The 26,819-nt window shown below is 41.9% G+C and overlaps 1 protein-coding gene across 4 annotated transcripts in view; it reads left to right on the forward strand.

Annotated features, from left to right (window-relative positions):
- Positions 1 to 26,819, forward strand: part of PFKP (phosphofructokinase, platelet) — a 193,550-nt gene that overhangs the window by 79,498 nt on the left and 87,233 nt on the right. For all 4 annotated transcript variants that reach the window (XM_030198897.1, XM_030198914.1, XM_030198904.1 and 1 more), the window contains exons 4-12: positions 525 to 714; positions 4,271 to 4,436; positions 11,689 to 11,733; positions 11,837 to 11,945; positions 17,528 to 17,623; positions 22,510 to 22,602; positions 23,380 to 23,505; positions 24,359 to 24,423; positions 26,585 to 26,654. In XM_030198897.1, the coding sequence (XP_030054757.1) occupies positions 525 to 714; positions 4,271 to 4,436; positions 11,689 to 11,733; positions 11,837 to 11,945; positions 17,528 to 17,623; positions 22,510 to 22,602; positions 23,380 to 23,505; positions 24,359 to 24,423; positions 26,585 to 26,654 (960 nt within the window). The remainder of the gene's footprint in view (positions 1 to 524; positions 715 to 4,270; positions 4,437 to 11,688; positions 11,734 to 11,836; positions 11,946 to 17,527; positions 17,624 to 22,509; positions 22,603 to 23,379; positions 23,506 to 24,358; positions 24,424 to 26,584; positions 26,655 to 26,819) is intronic.

The following is a 26,819-nucleotide window of genomic DNA, read 5'->3' on the forward strand; positions in this document are numbered from 1 at the left end:
GCTAGTCCCCTGCGGCCGAAACACATTTCATGTTGATTCATTGGATGTTTTAATAAACTATTTAAATATTGAATATTGTCTAGCTTCTACCTTTTTGTGTCACCTTCACTGTGTTTGGCGCCTTTGTGGAACTGTGAGGGTTCCTGTTCTTCTGTTTTCTTTGTTGATGTCTTCGTGAGAGAGCACCCAACCCACGCATGATCAGTTTGCAACGGTGGTAGTCCGTAGAAAGTGCTGCTGATGGAGGACCACTTTGGCTGGTGGAGCTTGGAGATCCCTGCCAGCCATAGCTGCAGATGCCTGGTGCCACAATTTTAGGGTGCCTGAACACAAAATGAGAAGGCCATCAGCTAAAAGTATTTGGGGTTGCAGGGGGGAAGAGGGAGCACAGAGGTCAGAGCAGGGACAGAGAGCAGTAAGGCTGGGGCTGAATTTTGTGCTGTCTCAAGTCTCCTCAACAATGGCAGTCTGGCTATGCCGCTGTTTTGGAGCTAACACATTGTACCTTTTTTTTTCAATTTCAGGGTGGAACAGTTATTGGTAGTGCTCGCTGCAAAGCATTCCGAAGCCACGAAGGTCGTTTGCAGGCAGCTTACAACCTGATTAAGTGTGGCATCACTAATCTGTGTGTGATCGGTGGAGATGGTAGTTTAACAGGTGCTAATCTCTTCCGTGAGGAATGGAGTGGACTTTTGGAAGAGTTGGTGAAGGGTGGTAAGCCTCTAATTTCTTATACTTCTGTTAACCTTTGAGCTGCATTGCAAATCCTGGATTTACAGAGTCAACAGAGAGCATAGTAAGACAGGGTGTAATTTTATGACTTAAATCATGCATAGATAATACATGAATACATTTCCCTATGCAGTTACCGATGAATTTTCAAAACATATATGCACAATTTTGAAAATCACCCCCATGGAATTATAAGTACTTACATTTAGCCCTTCTTTGCCATGTACACATTTTTAGAGTTACTTTTGCAAATACACATGTATGCAAGTAAACTATGTGCATAGATGGAATTCTCTCCCTAACTATACCCCCAGGAACACCTTTGATCAGTTTTGAATAAAGTTCTACACTTACAGCTTATGTGTGTTACTTTACAAACACATTGTGCATTCAATTTTGTAAGTGCCTGTTTCTGTGCATAAACCACTGCTTTACATGCTAAACTGGCTTTTGAAATTGTTCTCATGGTAGATGACAACAGAAGTCAATTGATCAATCCACACTGCTCAGTTATTCTTCACTGTTCAGTAAGGATATATTCCTGCTGCCAGCCATAGAAACCTGACTCCTTTTAGTATAGAACACTTTCCCCTCTTGGCTGTCTGGGTAAATGAGCATACAGAATCCTATACTTAGTCCTGTATTCAGTCTTTTTTTCACAAGGTTTTACAGTTGTAAACAAAAGTTTAAACTCCCCTGGTCAAATACCGTATAGACTATAAAAGCCTGTGGCATATACACAGGCGACCTTTTGGGCCTGTGCCTGCCCCTTCCCTAATTTGGGTTCGGGGGCCTCCCCAAGGTCTGCTGGTTTGACTGGCGGGGGTCTCCAAGCACCACCAGCACAAGTTTTTCTGCGGTGATATTCGCCACCGATCTGCCTGCCCTACTTTCCCTTCCCCTGCACACATGCTCGTGTTTAGTGAAATTGAGTATATGTGCTGGGGCGGGAAAGCAGTGCAGGCAGCGAGGCAGTGAGTATCACCATAGGAAAGCATCTGCTGGTGGAGCCCCCAGGTATGTGGGGTTATGGTGGGGAGGCGGGGCAAAATGTGCCCCCACTTAAGGCTTATGCCTCCTGCCAAATCGAGATCTGGCAACGCCTCTGCTATAAGCCAAGATATCTGGGCCTAAAAAAGTCCAAAAATTGAGATCTTGGCTTATAGTTGAGTCGACACAGATTTCTGTTCTCCCTCTTTCCCCCTGCAGTGACTTGCAGGTCTTTCTCTCCCCCACCCCCCTGCCCCCTGCAGTGACCTGCATTTCTTTTTTACTGCTAGTAGGGCAGTGTAGGGAGAGGTCCAATACGTTTTCCAGGTGCTTCTGTCACTGGCACATCTTTCTCCCCCCCTCCCCACCCCCCCAGTGACCGGCTTTTCTTCTTACTGGTACTGCCTGCACGCTGACTGCGATGCTGCTGCTGTCACCAAAGTATGGTAACTGCAAGCTGGGCTGGTGCAGGGCCTTGAACATTAATCATACTCAAGACCTGCTGACTCCCGGTGGGTTCATACAGGCCATGAGCTTGTGCAGATTGCTCAAGGCTTCTCACCGGCCCAGCTTGCAGTTATGGTACTTCGACGTCAGTGGTAGCATCAGAGGCTGTGTGCAGGCGGTACTGGTAAGGAGAAACGCCGGTCCCTTCATGGGAGGAAGAGAAAGATGTGCTGGTCACCGTGGGGGGAAGCCATTTTATGCACTAAAGTAGATGTTTACAAATTGCTGGGGGATAGACATGTATGAAAGTAGGTGCTCAGAAGACATAGCTCTTACCCCCCTCATGTATAAAGTTGCATCATTCCTTCCGTGTTCTGTATACTTACTCCTCTCATTAGAGAAAAGTGTAAACCGCTAAGATTTTTGTAATATAGGCAGTGTATTAATTAAAATTGAACTTGCACTAATGACTAGAGAGTAGGGTTAACCGATCAGTATTCTCAATGGAGAAAGTTAGATGGTGGGGTTCCCAGGGGTCTGTGCTGGGACCGCAGCTTTTGAACATATCTATAAATGATCTAGAGATGGGAGTAACTAGTGAGGTAATTAAATTTGCTGATGACACAAAGTTATTCAAAGTTGTTAAATCGCAAGAGGATTGTGAAAAATTACAAGACGACCTTATGAGACTGGGAGACTGGGCATCTAAATGGCAGATGATGTTTAATGTGAGCAAGTGCAAAGTGATGCATGTGGGAAAGAGGAACCCGAATTATAGCTATGTAATGCAAGGCTCAACGTTAGGAGTCACAGACCAAGAAAGGGATCTAGGTGTCGTCATTGATGATATGTTGAACCCTCTGCTCAGTGTGTGGCGGTGGCTAAGAAAGCAAATAGAATGTTAGATATTATTAGGAAAGGAATGGAAAATAAAAATCAGGACATTATAACGCCTTTGTATTGCTCCATGGTGCGACCACACCTTGAATATTGTGTTCAATTCTGGTCGCCACATCTCAAAAAAGATATGGTGAAATTAGAAAAGGTACAGAGAAGGTCGACGAAAATAATAAAGGGGATGGGATGATTCCCTAAGAGGAAAGGTTAAAGCGGCTAGGACTCTTCAGCTTGGAGAAAAGACGGCTGAGGGGAGATAGGATAGAGGTCTATAAAATAATGAGTGGAATGGAACGGGTAGACGTAAATCGCTTGTTTACTCTTTCCAAAAATACTAGTACTAGGGGGCACAATGAAGCTACAAAGTAGTAAATTTAAAACGAATCAGAGAAAATGTTTCTTCACTCAACGTGTAATTAAATTCTGGAATTAGTTTTCAGAGAATGTAGTAAAAGCGGTTAGTTTAGCAGGGTTTAAAAAAAGATTTGGATACATCCTAAAGGAAAAGTCCATAGACCATTATTAAGTCAATTGTAGTTTCTAGGTTAAGCTTAAAGGAGACAGGTAGGAATAAATTTGTATTTTTGGAGGAAGATGATTCCAATGATGACAGCTAAATAGAGAAAACATATGGAAACAAGAAGAGGTCTGCTTGGTGTAGAAGGTAATTTTTTAACAGGGCACTTATGAAAACTTCCAAAAATGTGCAAAGGAGTGATAACTAGTTAGAAGTTTCTGGTGGTGGTAAAGGAGCACAAGATGGAAACTAAGTAAGAAGAGGCAAGACCTGAATTAAGTCAAACAACAGTTTTTGTCTGTGCATGCTAGCACAGTATTTTAGCACACCCATTTTAATATTGGCTATTCTATGAGGTGTAATGTGAAGATTAGCAGAAAAGGGAGGACGTTATTAATATGGGCTGCTGTTAAGATGTATTATTTTACTGTTAACTCCAGTTCTTAGTAACCTGGTCTCATTGCATAAAATGTGCTAGAAGAGCAGGAGTTAGTGCCAGACAACACGTTTTATTGGTAGCCCACATTGATAACTACACCCCAGAATATGACTGTGGTAAGAACAATCTTGTTTTTCTTTCATATGAAAAACTGAGAGGACCCGTACCTCTCCTCTTAAGCTGACTTTACAATATACATGAAATGTTGTTGGCTCTGCATAACACATTTGTGGTTCATCTTTATGCAGGCAAGATCGAAAGAGGCACCGCACAGAAGTATACTCATATCAACATTGTAGGCATGGTGGGATCAATAGACAATGATTTCTGTGGAACTGACATGACAATTGGCACTGATTCTGCCTTGCATAGGATCATCGAAGTGGTGGATGCCATCATGACCACCGCTCAAAGGTGAGGAGGATATGACACTTTTCCTTATATTGACCGTGTTCTGTGGAAGGAACTGAAGAAACGTAAATTGCCCTTTTCAGTTATGTGAACTCTTACAAGCCACCTCCTCTCATTTCTCATTAGAATGAATAGATTAAGAATAGTACAGATTATGTACTTTCACAAGGCTGTAGATTGTTGATCCAAATTTCTTGTTCTCAGGGGGTAATAAAAATAGCATCAAGATTACAAATATGGACAACATGTGTCTGAAAGATTTTCAAAAGGATAGGAGCCTGAAATTTAGAACATGATGGCAGATAATGACTCTCTCCAGGGCTGGCTAAGTATGTTGTAAAGTTAGCTAGGGGTCCTTTTACAAAGGTGTGCCGAAAAATGGCCTGTGCTGTTGTAGGCGTGTGTATTGGACACACGCAGGTCCATTTTTCAACGCGTCTGCAAAAAAGGCCCTTTTTTTGGGCCGAAAATGGACGTGCAGCAAAATAAAATTGGTACACGTCTATTTTGTGCCTGAGACCTTACCTCCACCCATTGACTTTAGTGGTAAGGTCTCATGCGTTAATCAGGCAGTAATTGTCAACGCGCTGCTGATTACTGTCTGGTTAGCGCCATGTGGTAGAAAATTAAAAATGCGCGTAAAAAATTGAATAAACGCCCGGGGCTCGCGGTAGCCAGGCAGTAGTTCCAAATTGAAATGCGTTGGACGCTCATAGGCACCTACGTGCCTTAATAAAAGGGCCCCCAGTGTGCTTGCAAGCACTCTCAGAGCCAAATGTGATGAAGCCCAGGCTCATGACTAGATATGGATGGGCTGGTATGTACATTTTAAGGGGCTTCAATGTTAGCTTCAGAATTTTTAGTACAGGAACAGTGTTGGGTAGACTTTTACGGTCTGTGCCTGAGAAAGGCAGGGACAAATCAAACTCGGGTATACATATAAAGTATCACATACCATGTAAAATGAGTTTATCTTGTTGGGCAGACTGGATAGACTGTTCAGGTCTTTATCTGCCGTCATTTACTACGTTACTATGTTACTTGTTGATCATCACTTCTTTTTCATTGTCTGCTGAGCACCCTGATTGTTTCACTGACATCCTCATTCATAAAAGGGGATAGTAGAAAAAAACACAAGTTGGTCTGCACATAGACTGGTAAAGCAGGGCCTTTACTAGGGACCCGGTTTACAGGGACTTTGCAGTGGTTTGCTGTTGAATATGACAGATTGTCTGTGGGAGATAAGCAGGAGAAATATCACAGCCTTATAGTCAGTATTTAATTGTAAAATTTCTTATGCTCCAAGTAAAAGTATTGTCTTAAGTCCAAGCTTATTTATTTATATTTTATTAATGTACAAAGAGAAAGATAACCTTATTGCTGCATATACATTACAAATAGTAATACAAATATAGCAGTATTTACTACAGATACAGCTTCATGCATAAAAGATTAGAGAAAAATCTTACAAAACCTTTGTTTTTAAATGTCATATCTGGTATTAAAAGACATATACTGCTATATTATAAGATAAATATGAAATGCATATTTTAATACCTAGAATAAGAAGATCACTGAGAATTAGCTTTAAAAAAAATGTGTCTAAATGTGACCAAGTTTTTGATTTGGAAGCAAAAGTACCAAGCCTGTCTCCAGTATAGATATCTAATTTATATACTTGTAGCACGGAGTGCCACCAGAAATGTATTGAGAGAAAAGAATTATCTTTCCAATTATTTATTATAGCTTTAATAGCAATTGCTAGTAAGATACTTAGGGGGTTGTTTACTAAGGCTTATTCCTATGGACCATGCTGCAGATAACTCGAGCTAAGCTTTAGTAAAAGACCCCCTTAATAATTTATAATCCTGCGGGGTTAGGTTTGATTCTATAGCTAACGAACCAAATAATATTATTTTCAGTGATAATGGTCTTGAATTGGAAGGATGGTAGTTATAGTTTCCCAAACTTGTAACCAAAAGGAAAATGTGTTAGTACAATCAAATACCATATTTTTGAAAGTGCCAATTTTGGACTTACATGATCAATATATATTTTTTGGAGATAATTTGGCTAGATACATTTTCTGTGGCGTCCATATTGCTCGATGGTGGAAAAAATATAGAGACTGTATATAAGGTGCTGAGGATATGAGTTTCCCTGTGCTGGGCCCAAAACCATTTCCATTGTTTTTCTGAGCATTTATACTGCGTATCATCCTCCTCCCAAGATTTAGCTTTAGTAGAGAGGAATATCTTATACAGTTGTGATATGATGTGGATCATTTTCAAAAGGGAAAGGAGTCCAAAAAGTGGCATAAAGCCGCATTTGGATGTTTTTTTCACAAAAACATCCAAATTGGTATGTTCAAAACCACATTTTAGATGTTTTTCTATGAAGCCCGTCAAAAGTGCATTCAAATCACAAAGGGACATGGTGGGGCATTTCAAAGGCATCCATAATGGAACAAAACAAAAACGTCCAGGACTAAAATCAAGATGTTTTGGTCTAGATCTGTTTTCAGAATGAGTAAGGCACAAAAATGTGCCCTAAATGACCAGATGAGCACTGTAGGGAATCAGGGGTGACCCCCCCCCAGCCCCCGCCCCCAAAAGTAAATAAAAATATGACTTAACATCCTCTATGATAGTCTCAGATCTTAAAGTCAGGTCTGTTAGAGTAGTGTAGCGCACAGTGGGGGACCCAGGTCCCTGTCTAAAACTCTTCCTGTCACACCTGTGATATAAAGTGTAACCCCTCCCAAAGTCACCAAAACCTTACTGTACCCACATAGTAGGTGCCCCCTTCACCCATAAGGGCTGTTGTAGTGACCCACTGTGGGGGACAGTGGGTTTTGGAGGGCTCAGAGGACAAGATAAGGGAGAAAAGGTGAGATGTGTACCTGGGAGCATTTTCATGAACTGCACAGAAGTGCCCTCTAGGGTGGCCCATTGCTCACCTGGGGTGTCTGGGGTACCCGTCTACTAAAAATGCTGGCTCCTCCTACATCCCAATGCCGTAAATCTCTAAGTTTTGCACTTATTCTTTTTTGTTTTGAAAATGGATAAAAAAAACCCCATCCAAAGCACAAAACCTTGTTCGATAAAGTATTTTTTTTTTTGGGGGGGGGGGGGGGGGGGGAAGATGTTTTCCTTTTTCAAAAATGACCTTCTTTCCTATTCGGATTTTGAATGTTTTGTGTAACACGTCCAAAATCGGACTTAGACGTCATATCAAAAATGTCCCTTCACGTGTCCAGAATTATATATTTTTTTAAGTAATGAATGGCTGTTTTGTACATATAAAATTCTAAACTATCCCTGCTATCACACTCCTTTTTAACTGTATATATTTGTAAGCTTGGTTTTCAGGAAGTAAAAACTTTTTTTGTAATTTGTGGAACAAACTTATATTATTCCTAGTATTAGACATTAAGGCCCCCTTTTACTAAGGTGCGCTCATGTTTTCAGCGTGCGCTAAAATTGTGGGCGTGCTAATCGTTAGAGATGCCCATAGGAATGCATGGGCGTCTCTAACATTTAGCACACCCACAATTTTAGCTCCCAGCTTTTGCAACTGATAAAAGAGGTTTAGTGGAATTTAGAAATAGTTCAGAGAAGGGTGATTAAAGGGATAGAAGAGTTCCCATATTTGGAAAAACTAGAGGATAGTGCTTTTTAGCTTGGAGAAGAGGCAACCATGGGTAAATATGACAGACATTTATAAAATCACTAGTAAAAAAAAAGCCCATTTCTTATTGAAATGAAACAGGCGCTAACAAGATAATCACCTTCTCCCATTAATGCGCGAGGAACAGAGGCGGCTCTTTCTTCTTTTCAGGAGGGCTCTGAGGGCGGGATATGGTGCGAGCAACTGTCTTTCTGTTCAGGAGGGCGGGACATGGCGCGAGGAACTGAGCCAGGTGGCTTTTTCTTCAGATCAGCAGGGCGGGAGGGCAGGACACGGCAAGCGAGTGCGAATGGTTGGTGCCTTCTGTTTCTGACGAGGCTTCGGATGGCGGAGCGATTACGAAGCCTACGAACACTTCAGGGCTTCACGGCTTCACTGCCACGCTGCCACAGAGTCAACTTCAGAACGTTGGAGGTGCGAATTATTATATTAGATGAGTGGTATGGAATTGACCAGGTAAATGTGTTTATTTCAAAAATACAAAGACTAGCGGATTCATCATGAATTTATTAAGTAGTTCAGTTAAAGCAAATTGGTGAAAGTATTTTTTCTCTCAACACATAGTTAAGCCTTGGAATTCATTGCCAAAAGAAACAGTAAAATTAGGGGCCCTTTTACTATGCCACATAGGCGCCTATGTGCGCCCAATGCGTGTCAATTTGGAATTACCACCCAGCTACTGCATGGCCTGGGTGGCAATTTCATTTTTTACGCACATCCAATACGAGCGCCAGAAAATACTTTTTATTGCAAAACAGGTGATTAAAGGCGCATTTGATGAGCGTAATTTGCACATAACTCTAGGCGCAAGCTCATGGACTCGCTCCCTTCATGCTGTTATGTAAAATCTGAGACATCAATTTTTGTTCCTTTTTGAAATGAACCAAAACTGGAAGGATAACAAAGCTTCTGAGACAACTCATTCAGCCCCCATTCTGTAAAAACTGTGAGAAGGAAATAAGGGAAGGTAGAAGGTTATTTAAGATTATAGTTAATGGACATTTTAAAAGAATGAATCTTCCATTTCAGACTTATGGTTGAAATTTTTCAGTGAACCCAGAACTCTCTCGTTACCTCTCGCCTTGACTACTGCAACCTACTCCTCACTGGTCTCCCACTTAGCCACCTATCCCCCTTCAGTCTGTTCAGAACTCTGCTACACGTCTTATCTTCCGCCTGAACCGATACACTCATATCACCCCTCTCCTCAAGTCACTTCATTGGCTTCTGATCAGGTACCGCATTCAATTCAAGCTTCTGCTACTAACCTACAAATGTACTCGATCTGCAGCCCCTCCTTACCTATCAACCCTCATCTCCCCTTACGTTCCTACCCGTAACCTCCGCTCTCAAGACAAATCCCTCCTTTCAGTACCCTTCTCCACCACCGCCAACTCCAGGCTCCGCCCTTTCTGCCTCGCCTCACCCCACGCGTGGAACAAACTCCCCGAGCCCATACGTCAGGCCCCCTCCCTGCCCATCTTCAAATCTTTGCTTAAAGCCCACCTCTTCAATGTCGCCTTCGGCACCTAACCTCTACACCTCTACCCAGGAAATCTAGACTGCCCAACTTGATATTTCGTTCTTCAGATTGTAAGCTCATTTGAGCAGGGACCGTCCTTCTTTGTTTATTTTGTACAGCGCTGCGTAACCCTAGTAGCGCTCTAGAAATGTTAAGTAGTAGTAGTATAATGGTGACAGGGTCACTTGAAGAAAAAGAGTAGGGTTGTAAATCTTCTACAACCCTACTCCTCCTTTTCCTGGTGTGGCATTGTAGTGGCTTGTTTGTTCCTCCACTTCGGTGGTTCCTTTCCGACAGGGTCACTTGGCCATAGTGATCGTAACACAATAAAATTTGACATATTCACTGGAGGGAGAATAAAAATAAAACCACTGTAGGTTTCTGGGCTAGTTCTGCTATTTATTTTAGAAAGGCAGTAGAAAAGGGAAAATGTCACATTCCTTGTGGAAGTGCCTCAAAAAGTCAAATGTCCTGAATGAGATTCAAACCCAGTGGACAATGATCAAGTTGTTTTACTATTGACCCAGTATTGTTTTCTATACATTAAATAATGTAAGCAAGAGCCTTTATTTGATTTCTACAGGGTTATTGGTGTGGTATCCAATTGTGGAGGAGTAGCCTAATGGCTAGAGGAACCCAAGGGTTCAATTCCCACTGCAGCTCCATGTGATTCTGAGCAAGTCACTTAACCTTCCATTTCCCCAGGAACAAAATCAGTACCAGTATATAATATGTAAACCACAGAAAGGCAGTATATCACATCCCATCCCCTTTCTCCATCGATTTAATGTGCAATTCACTCTTTATAATGTTTTTGAAAAAATTGGATTGTTGTGGAGCTTTAAGTTCCTCAAAACATCTAAAGATACTAACATTTTCCAGCAGTTACTTATTAGAATATGGAATATATTTGGGGGGGGGGGGAAGTGGGAGGATGCTTGCTATAAGAGGGTGAGCCTGAGGGGGCAGACATATTGAAACATGCAAATTTCAATCTATAAAACCAATCTACCATTTATTCGGGGGGAAAAAACAAGCAAGAGCACATCAGTTGACATTTGAAAATGTTTATAATCTCCTGCTTCTTCCAACCTGCCTGCCTGTTGACTCCGTTATACCCTCTCTCTATATATCTCCTTCTATTGGTCTTCATGCCATGGTTTTTATATATTTTTCTCCTGGTGTATACTTTTCCTTTTGTAAATGTATTTCATTTTTGAGTCAGAGATGTGCACAGTTGTGAAAGCACACCTGGCGATTATTTCCTTTCCCTAGTCCCCTTCTCAGTTGCTGATGCCCCTTTCATGCTTTTCTTGTCTATGTGCATAAGTATTACCATACTGGGACAGACGTGAAGGTACATGAAGCCCAGTATCCTGTTTCCAACAGTGACCAATCCAGGTCACAAGTACCTGGCAAGATCCCAAAACAGTACAATACATTTTATGCTGCTTATCCCAGAAATAATCAGTGGATTTTCCCCAAGTCCATTTTAATAATGGCTTATGGACTTTTCTTTTAGGAAGCTATCCAAACCTTTTTTAAACCCTGCTAAGCTAACTGCTTTTACCACATTCTCTGGCAACGAATTCCAGAGTTTAAATACAGGCTGAATGAAGAAATATGTTCTCTGATTCATTTTAAATTTACAACTTTGTAGACCTAGTATTTTTGGAAAGAGTAAACAAGTGATTCATGTCTACCTGTGTGTGTCTTGGGGTGTTGTGCTCAGGATCAACACAGCAGCACCAACAAACTTGGACCTATAATGATGGCAGTGGCTAAGAAGGCAAAGCTTTCAGGACCTCCCCACTAAACGTCCTGCAGCAATTCAGTCTGAAACAGACCCCCAAACAAATGGTTAACTGCAAACTTCACTTCAGCAATAAGGACTTACAAAGTTGAGATTCCAAAGATGATTTATTGTGCAAAAAAAAAAAAAAAGTTAATATCAATATACTTTCCTAGGTTTAGTTGTGTTGTCATGCTGCTGTTCAGATGTTTGAATGCACTAATGCCCTGTGATCTGCTTTTTTTGTGCAGCCATCAGAGAACTTTTGTTCTAGAGGTCATGGGAAGACACTGTGGGTAAGTTTGCTCCTCTCTGTTGTGTCCAGTGCTGTGCAATGTAAATAGCTTCCAAGAAAGTTTGGGCAATGAATTGCTTGCTTTCTCTGATGTCCTCTTCTAGGTATCTTGCACTTGTCAGTGCCTTAGCTTGTGGTGCGGATTGGGTTTTCATTCCTGAGTGTCCGCCCCAAGAAGGGTGGGAAGATCAGATGTGCACTAAGCTTTCAGAGGTAATTTCTGATACAGTGTGTGAAGACTGTAGAGCCCGGCAATGTGATTTGTAGAAAATAGTTTATTACTCTGTAGTAAAGACTAAAAGGTAGAACAGGTGCTCTCCTGTTGTGTGCACATAGAAAAAGTTTTCCTAAATTAAGGCTATAGTTGCTTCTGTTTGAGAAAATGACTTGCAAATAAAATGGAGGAACCTGTGGTCATCCGCATTGAGGTGGTCTAACTTTAAAATTGCAATTTCACCTTAGTGCCCATAGTTTGGGTCAGCACACATTACTAGATTAATCACATAAACCGGCCAACAGACTGCATTATTTTCTGGTACAGTGCTATAGTAATCCTGACCATGTGAGAAGTTAACTCTTCCCCCTGCCAGGGCTGCTGAGAGACTGGGCCGGGCCCAGGGCAAGGCCGCCCCCAGGGCCCCCCCCTGAGGTCATCATCGTCGTCGCCGCCCCCCTCCGTCCACCACCAGGCCGGACCCCCTGAATTCAAATCATAGCGCCTCACCTCGACCTCGCTCTGTCACACGGAGCGAGGTCAAGGTGAGGCACTATGATTTGAATTCAGGGGGGCCCTGCCCGGTGGTGGACAGAGGGGGGCGGGTGGAAGGGGTCTGCAGTGCCGGGCCCCCCTTGGAGGCCCGGGGAATTTTGTCCCCCCTGCCCCCCCTCTCGGCGGCCCTGCCCCTTGCCATTCAGCATCTGCTTTGTATTACTTTCTCTCCCCAGACATCAAGGATCTCTTCTCTGTTTCTCTCTCTTCCCCCTCCTCATCCAGCATCACACTTCTGTCTGTCTTTCCCCCCACCATCCAACATCATCCTGTATTTCTTTCTTTCCCATCTAACGTTGCCTCTCTCCTCTCTCCCCGTGATCCAGCTTCATCCTTCTGTCTCTCTCCCTTTCCTTGCCCCCTTCCACTCGCTCATCAGCTCCTCTGTGTCAGGCCTGCTATTTTCCCAGTTCTGCAGGGCAGCAGCTGCAGCAACATCGAATAGAAGGCAGGCTTGTGGCATTGCCTTGTGTGCACAGTCCAGATTCATCCCTCTTTCATGTACCTTCCCGTTTTGGAGAGGAGAGACTGGAAAAGCCATCAGTGGCACACAAAGGGAAAGGCCACCTTCCTTCTATATGATATTTGCCACTGCTACCACAGACTTGAGGAAACCGCCAGTGGGTGAGCAAGTGGTAATGGGAAAGGAAAGGGAGAGAGATGGGGCAGTGCTGGATGGGAGATTGGGGGGGGGTTAGACAAAGGGGTGATGGCAATGGGCCTAGCAGGAATGTCATGGTTGAGGCCATAATGCACAATAAAATTTTAGTATGCTAATCATGTTATTAATGCGTTAAATGTGCAACCTTGGCTTTTTTTTGTGTGTCATTGTGTGAGGGCACACGCTATTGCATAATAGCATGAACTCTTACAAAATAGCACATGCTATTGCAAGATAGCGTGCCCTATGTGGTAATAGCATGTGTTATTTAGTGCACACTAAATAAAATAGCCCACACTATTCAAAATAAAATATAAAAATGCACATCCCTACTAAATATTAAAGGGGGTTTGACACAGGGAAGGCAGGTTTAAATCCCTCTGTTGCTCCTTGTGATTTTGGGCACCCCTGAGTACCAGCTTTATAACAGCATCTGTGTGCCAAGATGCCATTGTAGAATACTAGCATAAACTTGAATTGCTACGTCTAAATCTATGTGTGACCATTTATGCCAAGTCAATGGTAGGCATAAATGGCCAGGCCTAAGTGCACCATGTAAAGCACATAACATATAGTAATCTATAAATTGTGCTCGTGTGTTGGAGACACGCCAATGTCCCTCCCATGCTCCGCCCACATGTACGTCCTCCCTGTAGTTACACACTCTGAAACTTGTGCTCTATTTTATAGAATAGTATGTAGTTCCCATACACAGAAGTAGTGCTTTTCTGTACACGTAACTGCACATGCCCAGTTATATAATTGCTCTTTTAGGGGTCCTTTTACTAAGTCTTGGCATGCCCTTATGTGGGTCTTTTCCATGCACTAAGGCCACATTTTGCTGCAGCTGGAAAATGACTGATTTTTCTGATTTAATGACCATGCACTATTGTTAACACACAAAAAAGGGGAAAGCAAACAGTCTAACACTTCAACCACAAAAATATGTTTGCTAATACCTTATGTTAAAGACAGACTTTTTCTCTTTTTTGAAGTTTTTTTTTGGGCATGCTTTCTTTTTTTTCTGGATTATTTTGTATAGAACAAAGCCAGTGATAAGAATGCGGGACTCTGTTTAGAGTTTACTTTGTCCTCCTTGTTTCAGGATGGACTTTGTTTTTTGCACCCGATAAGTTTTGAGGTTTTGCTTGTTTAAATATTTTTTTGAGTTTTGTAGCCCCTGTAGTCTGTCTTTAACATAAGGTATTAGCACGTGCTAATGTTGCCATTAGCATGCGGCCATTAACAAAAATTAGCACGTGAGCCCTTACCACTACCTATTTTGAATGTGGTATGGGCTCACATGCTAATCCTGCCCTAATCATTGTGCGGTTAATGTAGCTGCGCTAACTGATTAGCACAGACATGCATACTGTCTGTCCCTCAGACGCCCCTCAGCAAAATAACATTTTATTAGCACACCAGTAGTTTGTGCACATGTCAAAAGTACCACGGGACACCTCAGTGTACCCCGTGGTATGCCAATTTAAGCTTTGGTAAAAGGGCTCCTTAGATTGTAATCCCTCCGGGAAACATGGAAGATCTATTCAACCTAAATGTAACTCACCTTGAGCTACTATTGAAAAGGCATGAGCTAAATCCAATTTTACAGTTTGTTTCATGTCTGTGTATGCTCGTGTGTTTTTATATGAACCAATACGACCATGTTAAGACCCTTTTCTCTTGCTGTTAATCTGCTCTCTTTTTATCCCTTCATTCTAGGCTAAAGTTAGTAGTTTAACCCTTTCTGCTCCAGGGAAAGCGTATCAGATTTTCTGACTGATTTGTTAACTCGGAGGATAATTACCTGTATAGTTTTTCAGTTGAATCACTAAAACCAAGAGGGAATAGACAGTGAAACAACTGGTGCAAAGTCACAAGGAACATCAGTGTAAGAAATTGATTTGAACCCTGGCTTCCCTGGTTCTGAACCAGTTGCTCTAACTACTAGGCTGCTCCTCCATTTCAGATAAAGACCACAACACTCCTTTGCTGGTCCTCATTTCTTGCTCCAATACATCTGCTCTAACTCCCCCCCCCCCCCCCCCCCATTTACGAAGCCACTTGTCAATGCCGACACAGCCTGTTCAAAGTGAATGAGCTGTGTCAGCACTAGTGAACGGCAACTGCTAGTGTGGCTTAATAAACGGGGGGGGGGGGGGGGGGTAGTCTTTGTGTTGATTGCTGTTCTTTTATGCTGATGGATTTTTTGTTCTTGTTCCCTGTTTTCTTGAAAGTATATATTCAATTTCACCTTTAGTTTGCATTGTTTTATGATTGGGCATTGTATCAAAAGAAGACCAGCAGCCAAATAGCACAAGTAATTTACATACAGACTTTATTGTAAAATGCTTAACTATACCTCCTGGAGGCATAGTTACATTTTGGGTTTTTTGCACATAATTTATGCCAGTGGTTCTCAATCTTTCTTCTGTTATGACACACCTGACAGACAGTAGTCACCTGTGTGACACACTGAACACTACAGTTTTCAGCTGAACAAAGAAAAAAAATCCTGTATATCATTTAACTGTTGCTAACAGTGATGTAAGAAAAATGCAGATGCAATGGTGGCAACTGCCAGGATGAAAGAGAGGGATGAGCTGCAGCTTTCTGATTTGAGTCTAATGACAGAAGTAGCCTCATTATGGAGGTTTTAAGTACCCGACTTCCTGGTTCTCAACTCTCTTCAATCTGCAGTGCACACACACGGTTGTTAAGAAAAGCACAAGCATACTGTCTGTCAAATTTTTCAGTGACACACCTCCCAGCTGTGGTGACACACCAGTGTATTCCAACGCACTGGTTGAGAACCATTGGTTTAAGCTAATGAGCTGTTTTACCTGATTTTTCATTGCAGTCTCTCATTAGCAATGAATCGAGGCACAAACTTGCAAATGAAAATATCATTGCTAAAATAACTAGCACACATTGGCCTAGTTATTGTATGTTGAGTCATTTTAGTACACAAATCGTCCTTTGGAAGTTTCAGCACAGCTCACTATATAAGTCTCTGTCGTTGCAGTTCTCCCCTAGCTATAGGATGTTGACTCCACTGGTCTTTCTGGATCTACTGTAAGGCCCTTGGCTTCTTTAAAGGTGTTCAGATCCTCCAGACAAGAGTAGATGCCAGTCAGTGTCCTACCGAAAGGGGATTACTGCTTATGTACAGATTCTCTAAAAACATTAAAATGAAAGTTAAATATTTTTCTGAAATGTTTTAGTGTAGTTTCTTTAGTCTTCAAGTAGGTTTAGTTGGAGTCACATACTTGTTTAATGTAAAACTTAAGGGCCCTTTTACTAAGCCGCGTAAGTGCCTACGCGTGCCCAGTGCGCGCCAAAATGGAGTTACTGCCCGGCTACTGAGTAGCTCATGCGGTAATTTCATTTTTGGCGTTCATCCGATACACGCATCTGAAAAATAATTTTTATTTTCGGATGTGCGTATCGGACGCGCCAAGTGGCATTTGACGCACATAGGTCATTACTGCCCAGTTACCGCTAGGTCAGTGGCTGGCGGTAAGGTCTCAGACCCAAAATGGATGCGTTGCAATTTTCATTTTTGGCAAAATTAAAAAAGGCATTTTTTGCAGGTGCACTGAAAAATGATTCTGTGCGCTCCCAAAACACGAGCCTACACTACCGCAGGCCATTTTTCAGCACACCTTAATAAAAGGACCCCTTAGTATTAAAAAGCTAAGAATGTGTTTTAGAAGTTGTATTTTTAAATATTCTTAAATGTACCTTAAATATTCCTTCTCTTTTCTACCACCTCATTCTTCTTTCTCAAAGAAAATGTTGATTGACTAACACTGGCATCTCCCTTAATTTAGGACTGCACTCTGTGTGTACCTGCACAACCTAATCTTGTCTTTCCCTTACAGCACGAAACTGATTGACTCTTGATCAGAAGGTAGATTGGGTGCCACCTTCGTTGGTTCACAGTTACTGCTCTTTTCTCTCCATGTAACAGTACCAGTTTATGTAGTGTTTCTCTCACTGTGTAGACCCGCTCCCGTGGTTCCAGATTGAACATTATTATAGTTGCTGAAGGATCCATTGACAGAAAAGGGAAGCCCATTTCCTCCGGTTTGTTAAGGATGTGAGTACAGATGACTGCTCGGTAAACCAGGGGTCCGGTTTACCAAAGGTCTCCGCCAACTGCCTTCTGAGAGCCCAGTAAAGTTGTTAAGCAGAGCCTCGTCCTTCCATGCCATATTCATGCACCATTCACTCTCCACCCTTCCTATATGGGTGTGGATGGTTTGCTTACAAGCACTGTGCTGGAGAAGGCATATTTTGTTCCAAGTCATTTCATTTTTTTTTCCTTTTTGTAAAGAAATTATTATTTTTTTATTCTTTTAGAACCGTGCACAAAAGAAAAGATTGAATATCATAATTGTTTCAGAGGGTGCCATTGATACTCACAACAACCCTATTACTTCTGAAAAGGTTAAGGATGTAAGTGCCAGTCTCCTTGCAGTGCAACTCCTGTCTGACCATAAGCCACTGTGCTGTCCCTCACCTACACAAAGACTTGCACCAGTGTGTTTCTTTCTTAAACATCTTGTTTTTGGCTTGTGCTTCTTCCGTTCTGCTTGTTCTTCTGTATAAAGATAAGATGCTCTGTACTACACAAACACAGATTAGTCTGCATTGACTAAACCTGCATGAGATATAGTTAACCATCTATGTTCCCAGGCCAGCATTTGCTCTGTGGGTTCTCTGTATAGAGCTGGGGATGCAGTGCCCAGAGATGGGAAGTGGGGTGGGTGGGGAAGTCCTAGCTATTACGTAACAGTGACACCTAATTGGTGGCCAGATTTGGAATCTACTTTAGCTAGGTTGTGGAGGTGACCATGGTTTGTGGCCCTTGTCAAGATTTACTGCTGTCATGGTAGTGCAGAATTGGGAAGGGGAAAATCAAAAGACAGAAACATCCACCATAACTACAAATGCATACTCATGGTACTGAGACCCATTGGTAGCCAGTTAGAAATGCAGAGGAAAAGTAAAGCAAAATAAACAGTCATGTAGAGCAGTGCTTCTCAGCCCAATCCTTGAGGCACACCTAGGCCTCGATGCTTAGAGCTTACGATGCTTGCGATGTTTGATTTATACTGGTTGTGGCCAGTCTAGCGCACACGTTATTCAGTGTCTAAATGCATAAAGGGGTTCTGCGTCGCTTTTACCATTCGTGGTAGCAGCTACTGATAATCTAGTGTATTACATCGAGTTCATTGCATTCCATGCGATGCACAGATGTTTCCGTGCAGCGTACAGAAAGGAGCACCTACCTTTAATGTTCAGAATGTTCCAGCAGGTCTGGAGCTGTCGTTGCATGAGGGCGACTTCTCGGTGGAGCTGTCTGCTTGCATTTTTAATAGTATTTGCATGTGTATGTTAAATGTACCATGTGTGTGTTCTGCATATGAGAGTAGTGTGAAAAAGTTGTCGTGAAACATTCTTTAATAAAATCTGCACGTGTGTGTGAAATGTGCTATGTGCGTGTACTGTATGTGTGCGTGTGTGTGTCCCTCACGTAAATGTTCTATCTGCGTGTATTATATAGTGTGGATGTGTGTGTCCCGCATGTAACAGCTCTGCTACTGTTGTAGAACCCTTATGACACAGTTGTCACCTTTTTTCCCTGGGCATGCATATACCATCAGTGCTTACCGCAAGACTGTTTTACCTATGAGCTAGGCATTTCGGCTACCAAGCCACTTGCAGAATTTTCCGCGCATATCATGCTGTTTCAGAATCAGTAAGTTCAAACGCAGATGTAGGCGTACGCGGTATTTAATGGCGACTTTGAGCATCGGGCCCCTATTCCCATCAGGTTTTCAGGCTATCCATAAGGAATACACATGAGATAGATTTGCATGCATTACCTCCTTGGTATGTAGATCTGTCTCGTTCATATTCATTATGGATGTCCTGAAAACCTTGTGGGACTAGGTGTGCTTCAAGAACTGCTTGGAGATGCACTGATCTAGAGACTAATGTATGCTACTGCATTAGGTGCTCTAATGCCTATCACAAGTCTCGTTTTATTCAGGGTGACCCAGTTATTAATTTGGTAGTTCATGTTAGTAACTATCATGATTACAGAATGGGGTTTGAATACTGAAAAATTGATTGAAGGCTTTCTTGACATCCTACAAAATGGCACATTTCTCACTTGTTGCAAGTTTTTAATTTCATTGAATATACATGAGCCCGGACCCAGAATGAACTCCGACATATGCAAGATACATATCACTTTGTATATTTGGCAGCTCAGACTCTGCTAGTCTGAATGGACAGTCTGCGGTTTGCATGTAAGTAAAACATCATGCTGGGCATTATATTTCTGGAGAATTTGGGGTTTTAACCAAAAGACACCAACAGTCCCCTCTTCCCCTCAGCTTTTGGATGCTAAGCAGGGTTAAACTTAGTACATAGGTGGGAGACTTGACGTCATGGGCAGTAGAAAACAATGGCAGACCCATCTCGAAAAATGACATTTACATGATGGACCACAATTACCAAATCTGTGAAAACAGACATAGCACATACCCCTACCAGCACCCACATCAGAAGAGATACATCTTCCCATTTGCTCACAGACAGCATATTTCACAGTGGTTGTGCAGGAGTTGAACTCTAGAGACACATACTCGATTCTGCTTGCTGCTTACTTCCTTACCTTGCATGCCAAACAGAAGGGTATTCTGTGGGTTGTTGATGCTGGTTTATTTATTTGTAGATTTTTTTTAAATTATTCTTCTAGAACCATATAGTGAAATAGAATGGAAAGCGAACACTGCTTTTAACAGATATGGTTTGGAATATTGCATGTTTTTGCTTTGCTTTGGAACTTGGCTGCTCGTTCCTGCACACTGTTATTTCAGCATGGAAGGATTGCTTTCTTACTGAGTATTTTGTTTTCATAAATATGTGGTTCATTTGTTACTGGACAATTCCTATGTTTGAAGAATTCCTAAACTTGGGGTTTGAGTACAGCCCACCTGTTGCTTGCAGGGTCTGAATCAGACTAATGGGCTGAAGACTCACAACCCCTCTTTCAGGGAGCCTTTTGAACCCTCTCCTTCCCTTATAGTCCCCCTTCCACCCATCACCTTTGCCTCCCATTTCCTCCTCAGTCATTCTCATTTATAGCAGGGTTTCTCAACTGGTGTAGGCCCGGCATGCATGGATGCACTACAGGATTTTTTTTTAAGTGACATGTGGAAAAATGTTGGAATTCTTAGTCATTCTTTGATTAATTATGAGAACCCACAATCTGTGCATGCAGAGAAAGTGTGAAATCATCAGACACTTATGGCTGCCACAAACTGTTGATTTGCCAGGATAATGCCGTACAAAAAAGGATCCCAACCGAACAGTCAAAAAAATCAGTTGGAAAAGAAGAAGAGTGTTGGTGAAATTAGCTACATGTAATCTCTCACATTACTGTAGTGTAACAGAAGGATTTGCAGTCCATTGCTAATCTGGAACCCCCCCCCTCCCCCCCCACTTTTCAGGAAAGATTAATGTTAAAGCAATCCCAAAAGAACTTTTCTCAAATACATTTGTGTATAAATAATTTCCCTAAAAGTTTTCATCTTTTCAAATTGATTTACCAGGATAGGCATTGTAGCCATACCTGGTAAATCTGCTCCAGTGAGTGGAGGAGGTAGTGCAGTTGCTGTAATCTTACAGAAATTTGCCGACCCTGAGGACAAGTAGTGGAAGAATGGAATTGCTTGGAATGGTGATGCATCAGTGGAATTTGAAAGAAAGAAACTGATTGGTTGAGGGTTCTTCTAATTCTGCCACCTGCATATGTAACTGGTCATCTTATGGTGATGGAAGAGAGACTTATTGAATAAAGGGTGGACCCTCTTTGAAAAACATTTGATGTTATGCTGTTGGAGATGTTGTGGTTGGCAGTTGCAATATTCAGCAGTCTCCATTTGGTTATCTCTTCTGGTTGTGTGAGTTGGGTGAATCAAGAGCTAATGAAGAGTACTCGAGCTTAGTGGGGAAAGGACTAGAATGACTGGCAGCATTTCCAACCTGCGTCACAGCAGACTCCAATGTGAAATATCCGAGTTTACCTGGATACACAGTTACATGTAATTAAAAATAGAGGGACAGAGTATGCCATACTGCATCTCTAGCCATCTAGTTATGCCTGGGACTAGCAAAAGTTGAGAAATGCTGTTATACATGGTACAGTTTCTGCTGCAAAAAATTAGACAGTGACCTTGCTTAGGATCCTTACATCTTTCTCTCCCCTTCAGCCATACCTGGCTAATGCAGACACATGCTCTTTCTTTTTTTTAATTTTCTGTGTATTCAAGAAGCTCATTTTGTAGCTCTGAAACGTTAGGTAAAAATAGGAGGTCAGAATAGCTCAAAAAGAAAGTTAACCATTGTCTAAATTGATGAATAAGTATATTTTCCCAAGAAAAATAAGCTTTCAAAATCAGTTTTACAGCTTTTTAAATCATGAGTATTCAGTATCTTTGCCGGGCTAGCTGAGGACCCCATGTTTTATTTAATATTTTTTTTAAGCATAAAGATTGTGATGCCTAAATTTAGTGTCTTGTTAAAAAAACAAAACAGAACAAAAAAACCCAAACACCTGAGCTGGGATGAATGCAGTTTATTTTGAAATCTTGCATCAGTTTCTCACTATATAGTTATATTAAACTGCTTGGCTGAGGGTTAGTCTGTGGGAGACTAAACTTGGCTTTCCTTGGGCTGTGACAGGGAGTGTTAGTGACATACCACTTACTCCTATGGGGGTAAGGGGAAAAGGAGAGATTGAACTCAACCGGGTGCTACTCCTGTGGTAACCACTAGTGCCAGAAAGTTTGCAGAATAGCTGATGGGAAGAGCAGGAGACAGCTCACCCATCACAATGCTTCATCTACTTAGAGACAGAGGGGTGGGAGGAAGCAAAAGACAGTAATAATAATAAAGATCCAGCAAGAGTTATTACAAAATAAATAGAGATGTTATTTAGTTTTTGGCTTGCAGACAAAATATTTTTACTCACTGTAGGACAGTAGAGAACAATATAGCCAGAGATGTGTCTAAATAGGTGCAGGGCTTAGGGTGAATTTTTAAATTTGGGAAATTTTATGTGCTAGAAAGGCCAGATTGACTTCCTAGATGGTTTGGGTTCAGTTTGTCTTTTCTGTCTTATAATTTCCCTGTCTATGAAGGTTTAAATAGTGCTCAATAAGAACAGCTTTATTTCCTGCTGATCGCCACTAGACTTGTGCTGTATGTGAGTTTATAGACATAAACCTAGATTTTTTTTTCACTTTCTTTTTGAATTTTTTTGCCAGCTTGTGGTTTCCTGTCTTGGATTTGACACTCGTGTGACAATTCTTGGGCATGTGCAGAGAGGTGGTACGCCATCTGCTTTTGACAGAATTTTGGTAAGTGAATCTACTGGAAATCCACCGATACGCTCTGTTGACATCTTTTCACAAGTGGTGCCTCTCGTCCTGTGTCACACTGTGTGCTTGCTAAATAGTGGGCTGGTCACTGTTTATATGCAATAGGGCATAGGACAGGATTAACCTTCTTACCGTGCCCTAAGCAGACAGGCACTTTGGGCCTCCATTTGTAGTATAACTACATTTTAAAAACTCCCACAAATGGGGCCACTGGTGGTTCTGACAAAGAGGAAAAGCAGCAGGTAAGAACTGCTACATGTTGACTCATCCTGCTGAATGGAGGACAATGAAGAGGGACTGGGATGAATAGACAGAGGTGGTTCCAGTCCTTCCCCAGCAGGTGAGTTACCAATTCAGAAATCTGAATTGAGAGCCATTATATTAGCATATCAGAGAAGACTTGCTTGTACCTTCATCCTACTCTGACAGGATATGTATAAAATATGCAGTTAGGGTGATACTGAGCTCCTGTCACCCTTCTCACTATTTTTCTGCAATGTTTAATTCGCCCTGTGTATTTAGCATCACCTCATGGATACTTGTTAAATGTTAGAAGGTCCCCTTCTTGTCCCTCCGGGTTTTTCATACCATTCTGTTATATTTTATGCCATCTATGGGTAATCGTTTATGTGAGTTCTACTAGCAAAATAGATTTATATATGGGAAAATTTCCTTTGGCAACAGGAGAATAATTTGAAAAGAGTACTACATACGTGTTGATCCATAGTATCTTCCTGCTCTCTCTGTACCTCCCAGGCAAGTCGTATGGGTGTAGAAGCTGTGCTTGCTCTGTTAGAGGCTACTCCAGATACCCCTGCCTGTGTGGTGTCTCTGTGTGGAAACCAAGCTGTGCGCCTGCCTCTAATGGAATGTGTGCAGATGGTGAGTTCTTGGACCAAGGCCAACTTCTAGCTGTTTATTAACTAAAGTACAATGCTGTATTGTAACAGAGAGCCTGTGATAGGCCAGGCAAATACATGAAGAATAGGGCTAGTCTATCTTTAGCATTAATGAACTGTAAATAACAGCACCCATACATGGAGAGTTAGTATCAGGGTGTTGTGTAGATACATATAGAGGCAGTTTGGGAAGTGTTTTACCCTCAGTGTGCTGTTTCACAACACTGGCAAAGGGAGGCAGGTTTAGCATAGAAGATTAGATGCAGAGGTTGCACATGTTAATGTGTGCACACCATTTAACACGGTCCTTTTTCACATTTGTTCATGCTGCACTTCAGCACCATGAGCAGGATGCTAAGCTTATTATGGTGTGCATAGGAAAATATAGTTTTGGTCTGCACTAAAAATGCTCTGATGTGCCCTTTAGTGAATCATTCCCATGTGTATTTCAGTTCAGGTGGGTAGCAATTGGTCTGCTGGTTTTACTTATCGCTGACCGCCGTGAAAACTTCAGAGCTTTACCAGCGGCAGGTGGAAAGGTCCTTATTCTGTAGATGCTACCTACTTCTACAGTTCTCAAATTGAGCAGCAAGTTTAAAAATTTCAGCAAACTGCTTCATGGCAGACTTGTATGTTGACCTCAACAGAATTGGCATACGAGGCATATACGATGGAAACGTACACGTCTTATTAGTGGCTGATAAACTGTACTGTCTGATCCACAAATAGACATCTTATCGGTGTCTTCTCTCATGGGGAACTCCTTTACTTGATATTCCTAATTTCCTCACTCAGTTGTGGCTCTTTACAGTGGAGGTTTTTCTTTATTTTTTAAGACCCAAGAAGTTCAGAAAGCAATGGATGAAAGAAGGTTTGAGGATGCTGTAAGACTGCGTGGAAGGTAGGTATCTTCATTTGACGGAATCAGGATTGTTTTGATAAAATTGTTCTCCTCTGTCAGTACATCTTCTACAGATTTGGGCAGTTCTCTTATCAGCCGGAAGAAACAGCAGCAGATTGTGGAGCAATTCTAGTTGACGGTGTTTAGGATTGTGAAAGAATAAATACTGGACTTTGCATTCGTTCTGTACAGCAGTAGTTTTCAACCCAGCCCTCAGGACATATCTCGCCAGTCAGGTTTTTAGGATACCCACAATGAATATGCGTGAGATACGTTTGCATACAGTGGAGGTATTGCATGCATATTTATTTCATGCATATTCTGTGTGGATATTCTGATAACCTGACTGGCTAGGTGTGTCCTGAGGGCTGGGTTGAGAACCCCTGCTCTAGAGTTTAGGTATATGATAATGGATAGTGTACAGCTTGGTGCTCAAGTTCAGCATCTTGGTCTGCTATTAAAGAAGGATTATACATTGTATAGTAAAGTCCAACAATTGTAAAAATAAGCTATGCTGTATTTGCCACTTTCCTTATGATTCCCCTTTAGAAAAAAGGATACAAAGAAGAGAAGAATGAATGATGCAAGTGTGGGGAGAGTATTTTTCAGAAAGCTAACATGAAAATGAAGTGGGTGTGTGCACTTCCACTCATCGAACATAAGAGCATAAACAGAAGAACATAAGAGTAGCCATACTGGGTCAGACCAATGGTCCATCTAGCCTAGTATCCTGTTTTCCAAACAGTGGCCAAGCCAGATCACAAGTACCTGGCAGAAACCCAAATCGTGGCAACACTCCATACTACAAATCCCAGGGCAGCTTCCCATGTCTGTCTCAATAGCAGACTATGGATCTTAACAGTGAGCTAATCCAGTCACTGCACTGGAGGGTTATTTGAATATTCGGTGTCTCCACATCATGAAAGAAAATCATAATTTGACCAGTTCCCTTGTTTGCATATGTTGAAGTTCTGGCTAGAGATGCTGAAGACTTGAATTTGTAGTTTCTTTAGTGCTTAGGGGCTCACAAGGTTGACACTTCTTTAGAATAATAATTTCTCTTCTATTATTCAGTAGAGAATGTCCTAAGCTATTTTAAACTGGATGTTAGTATAAAGTCATCTGTAATAGCAGAGTTATTTCTTTAGTTCTGTTGGTGCTTATGTCTCTATACAAGATGATATGTGGGGAAATATTTTACTGGTACCTGTTCATATTTCATTTTGGATTTCTCACTTTTCTCCATCATCATTGATTTTTTACCATCCCACTTCCACCCTCATGTCCATTTATCTCTTCTGGTCCTTAGATTCTGGGAGTTAATTTTTTTTATCTATGTATTATTCCTCTCAGCAGCAAGCATCAGGCCTACCACTGTCACCCCAACTCACTCAACCTCTGCACCACCGTCCTTGTTGGTACCCATTGCACAGGAGGGCTCCAGTCAGGTGGGTGGAAACCCATTTGGGAAAGGTTTGAGTTTGGCGGGGTTTTGGCGGTGGGGAGGTCTGAGGCTAGGCACTCCTGAGCTCATTATTACACTTTACCTTCAGTTCACCCTTCTGTCTAAGACTAAGGTATCCAACTTGTTTCTTGAGGCCAGCAAACCAATTTCATTTTCAGGATATCTGCAATGAATATGCAGGAGATATTTGTATACATTGCCTCAATTGTATGCAAATATATATTATGCATATTTATTAGGGATGGCCTTAGAAGTAGACACTTCTGGTTTAAAGCTGTGTTTACGTGCATGCCCTCTGGTGGCTGAAGGTAGCAAATAGCCCCTTTTAGGTTGTTCTGTTCAAGGGTTGGCCAATAGTAGATCACTGGTTTTCAACCCAGTCCTCAGGGACCACCTGGTCAGTCAGGTTTTCAGGATACACAGAATGAATACGCATGAGAGATATTTGTGTGGAGGAAGTGCATGCTGATACATCTTGTGCATATTCATTATGGATATCCTGAAAACCCAATTGGCCAGGTGGTTCCTGAGGACTGGGTTGAAAACCACTGTTGTAGAATGATACTCCGTTGCCTCTTTCTGGGCACTGTTGTCATTATCTTAATTCTCTTTCATGGAAGCAAATAGCACTGAACACTAGGCCATCAGCATAGCCTTTATTTGACTTTCTAAGCATTAATTCTGGTTTATTTTTAGGAGTTTTGAGAACAACCTTAACACCTACAAACTGCTATCCCACAAAAAATCTGTTTCTGAGCTTCCAAAGGTAAGATACATGTTAGAATCGTAGATGTGAGAAATGTTCTGATAATAAGGCTTACCTTGGTAGAAGCAGTGAGCCAAGTTTTTCACTGGGGTTTGTCATATCTGTCTTGGATGGGCTGCCACTGCTGACCCCTCTTTTGTGGCCAGCCTATAGAAGGCTGCCGCT

This window comes from Microcaecilia unicolor, chromosome 1 (assembly GCF_901765095.1).
Source record: "Microcaecilia unicolor chromosome 1, aMicUni1.1, whole genome shotgun sequence".
Taxonomy (NCBI): domain Eukaryota; kingdom Metazoa; phylum Chordata; class Amphibia; order Gymnophiona; family Siphonopidae; genus Microcaecilia; species Microcaecilia unicolor.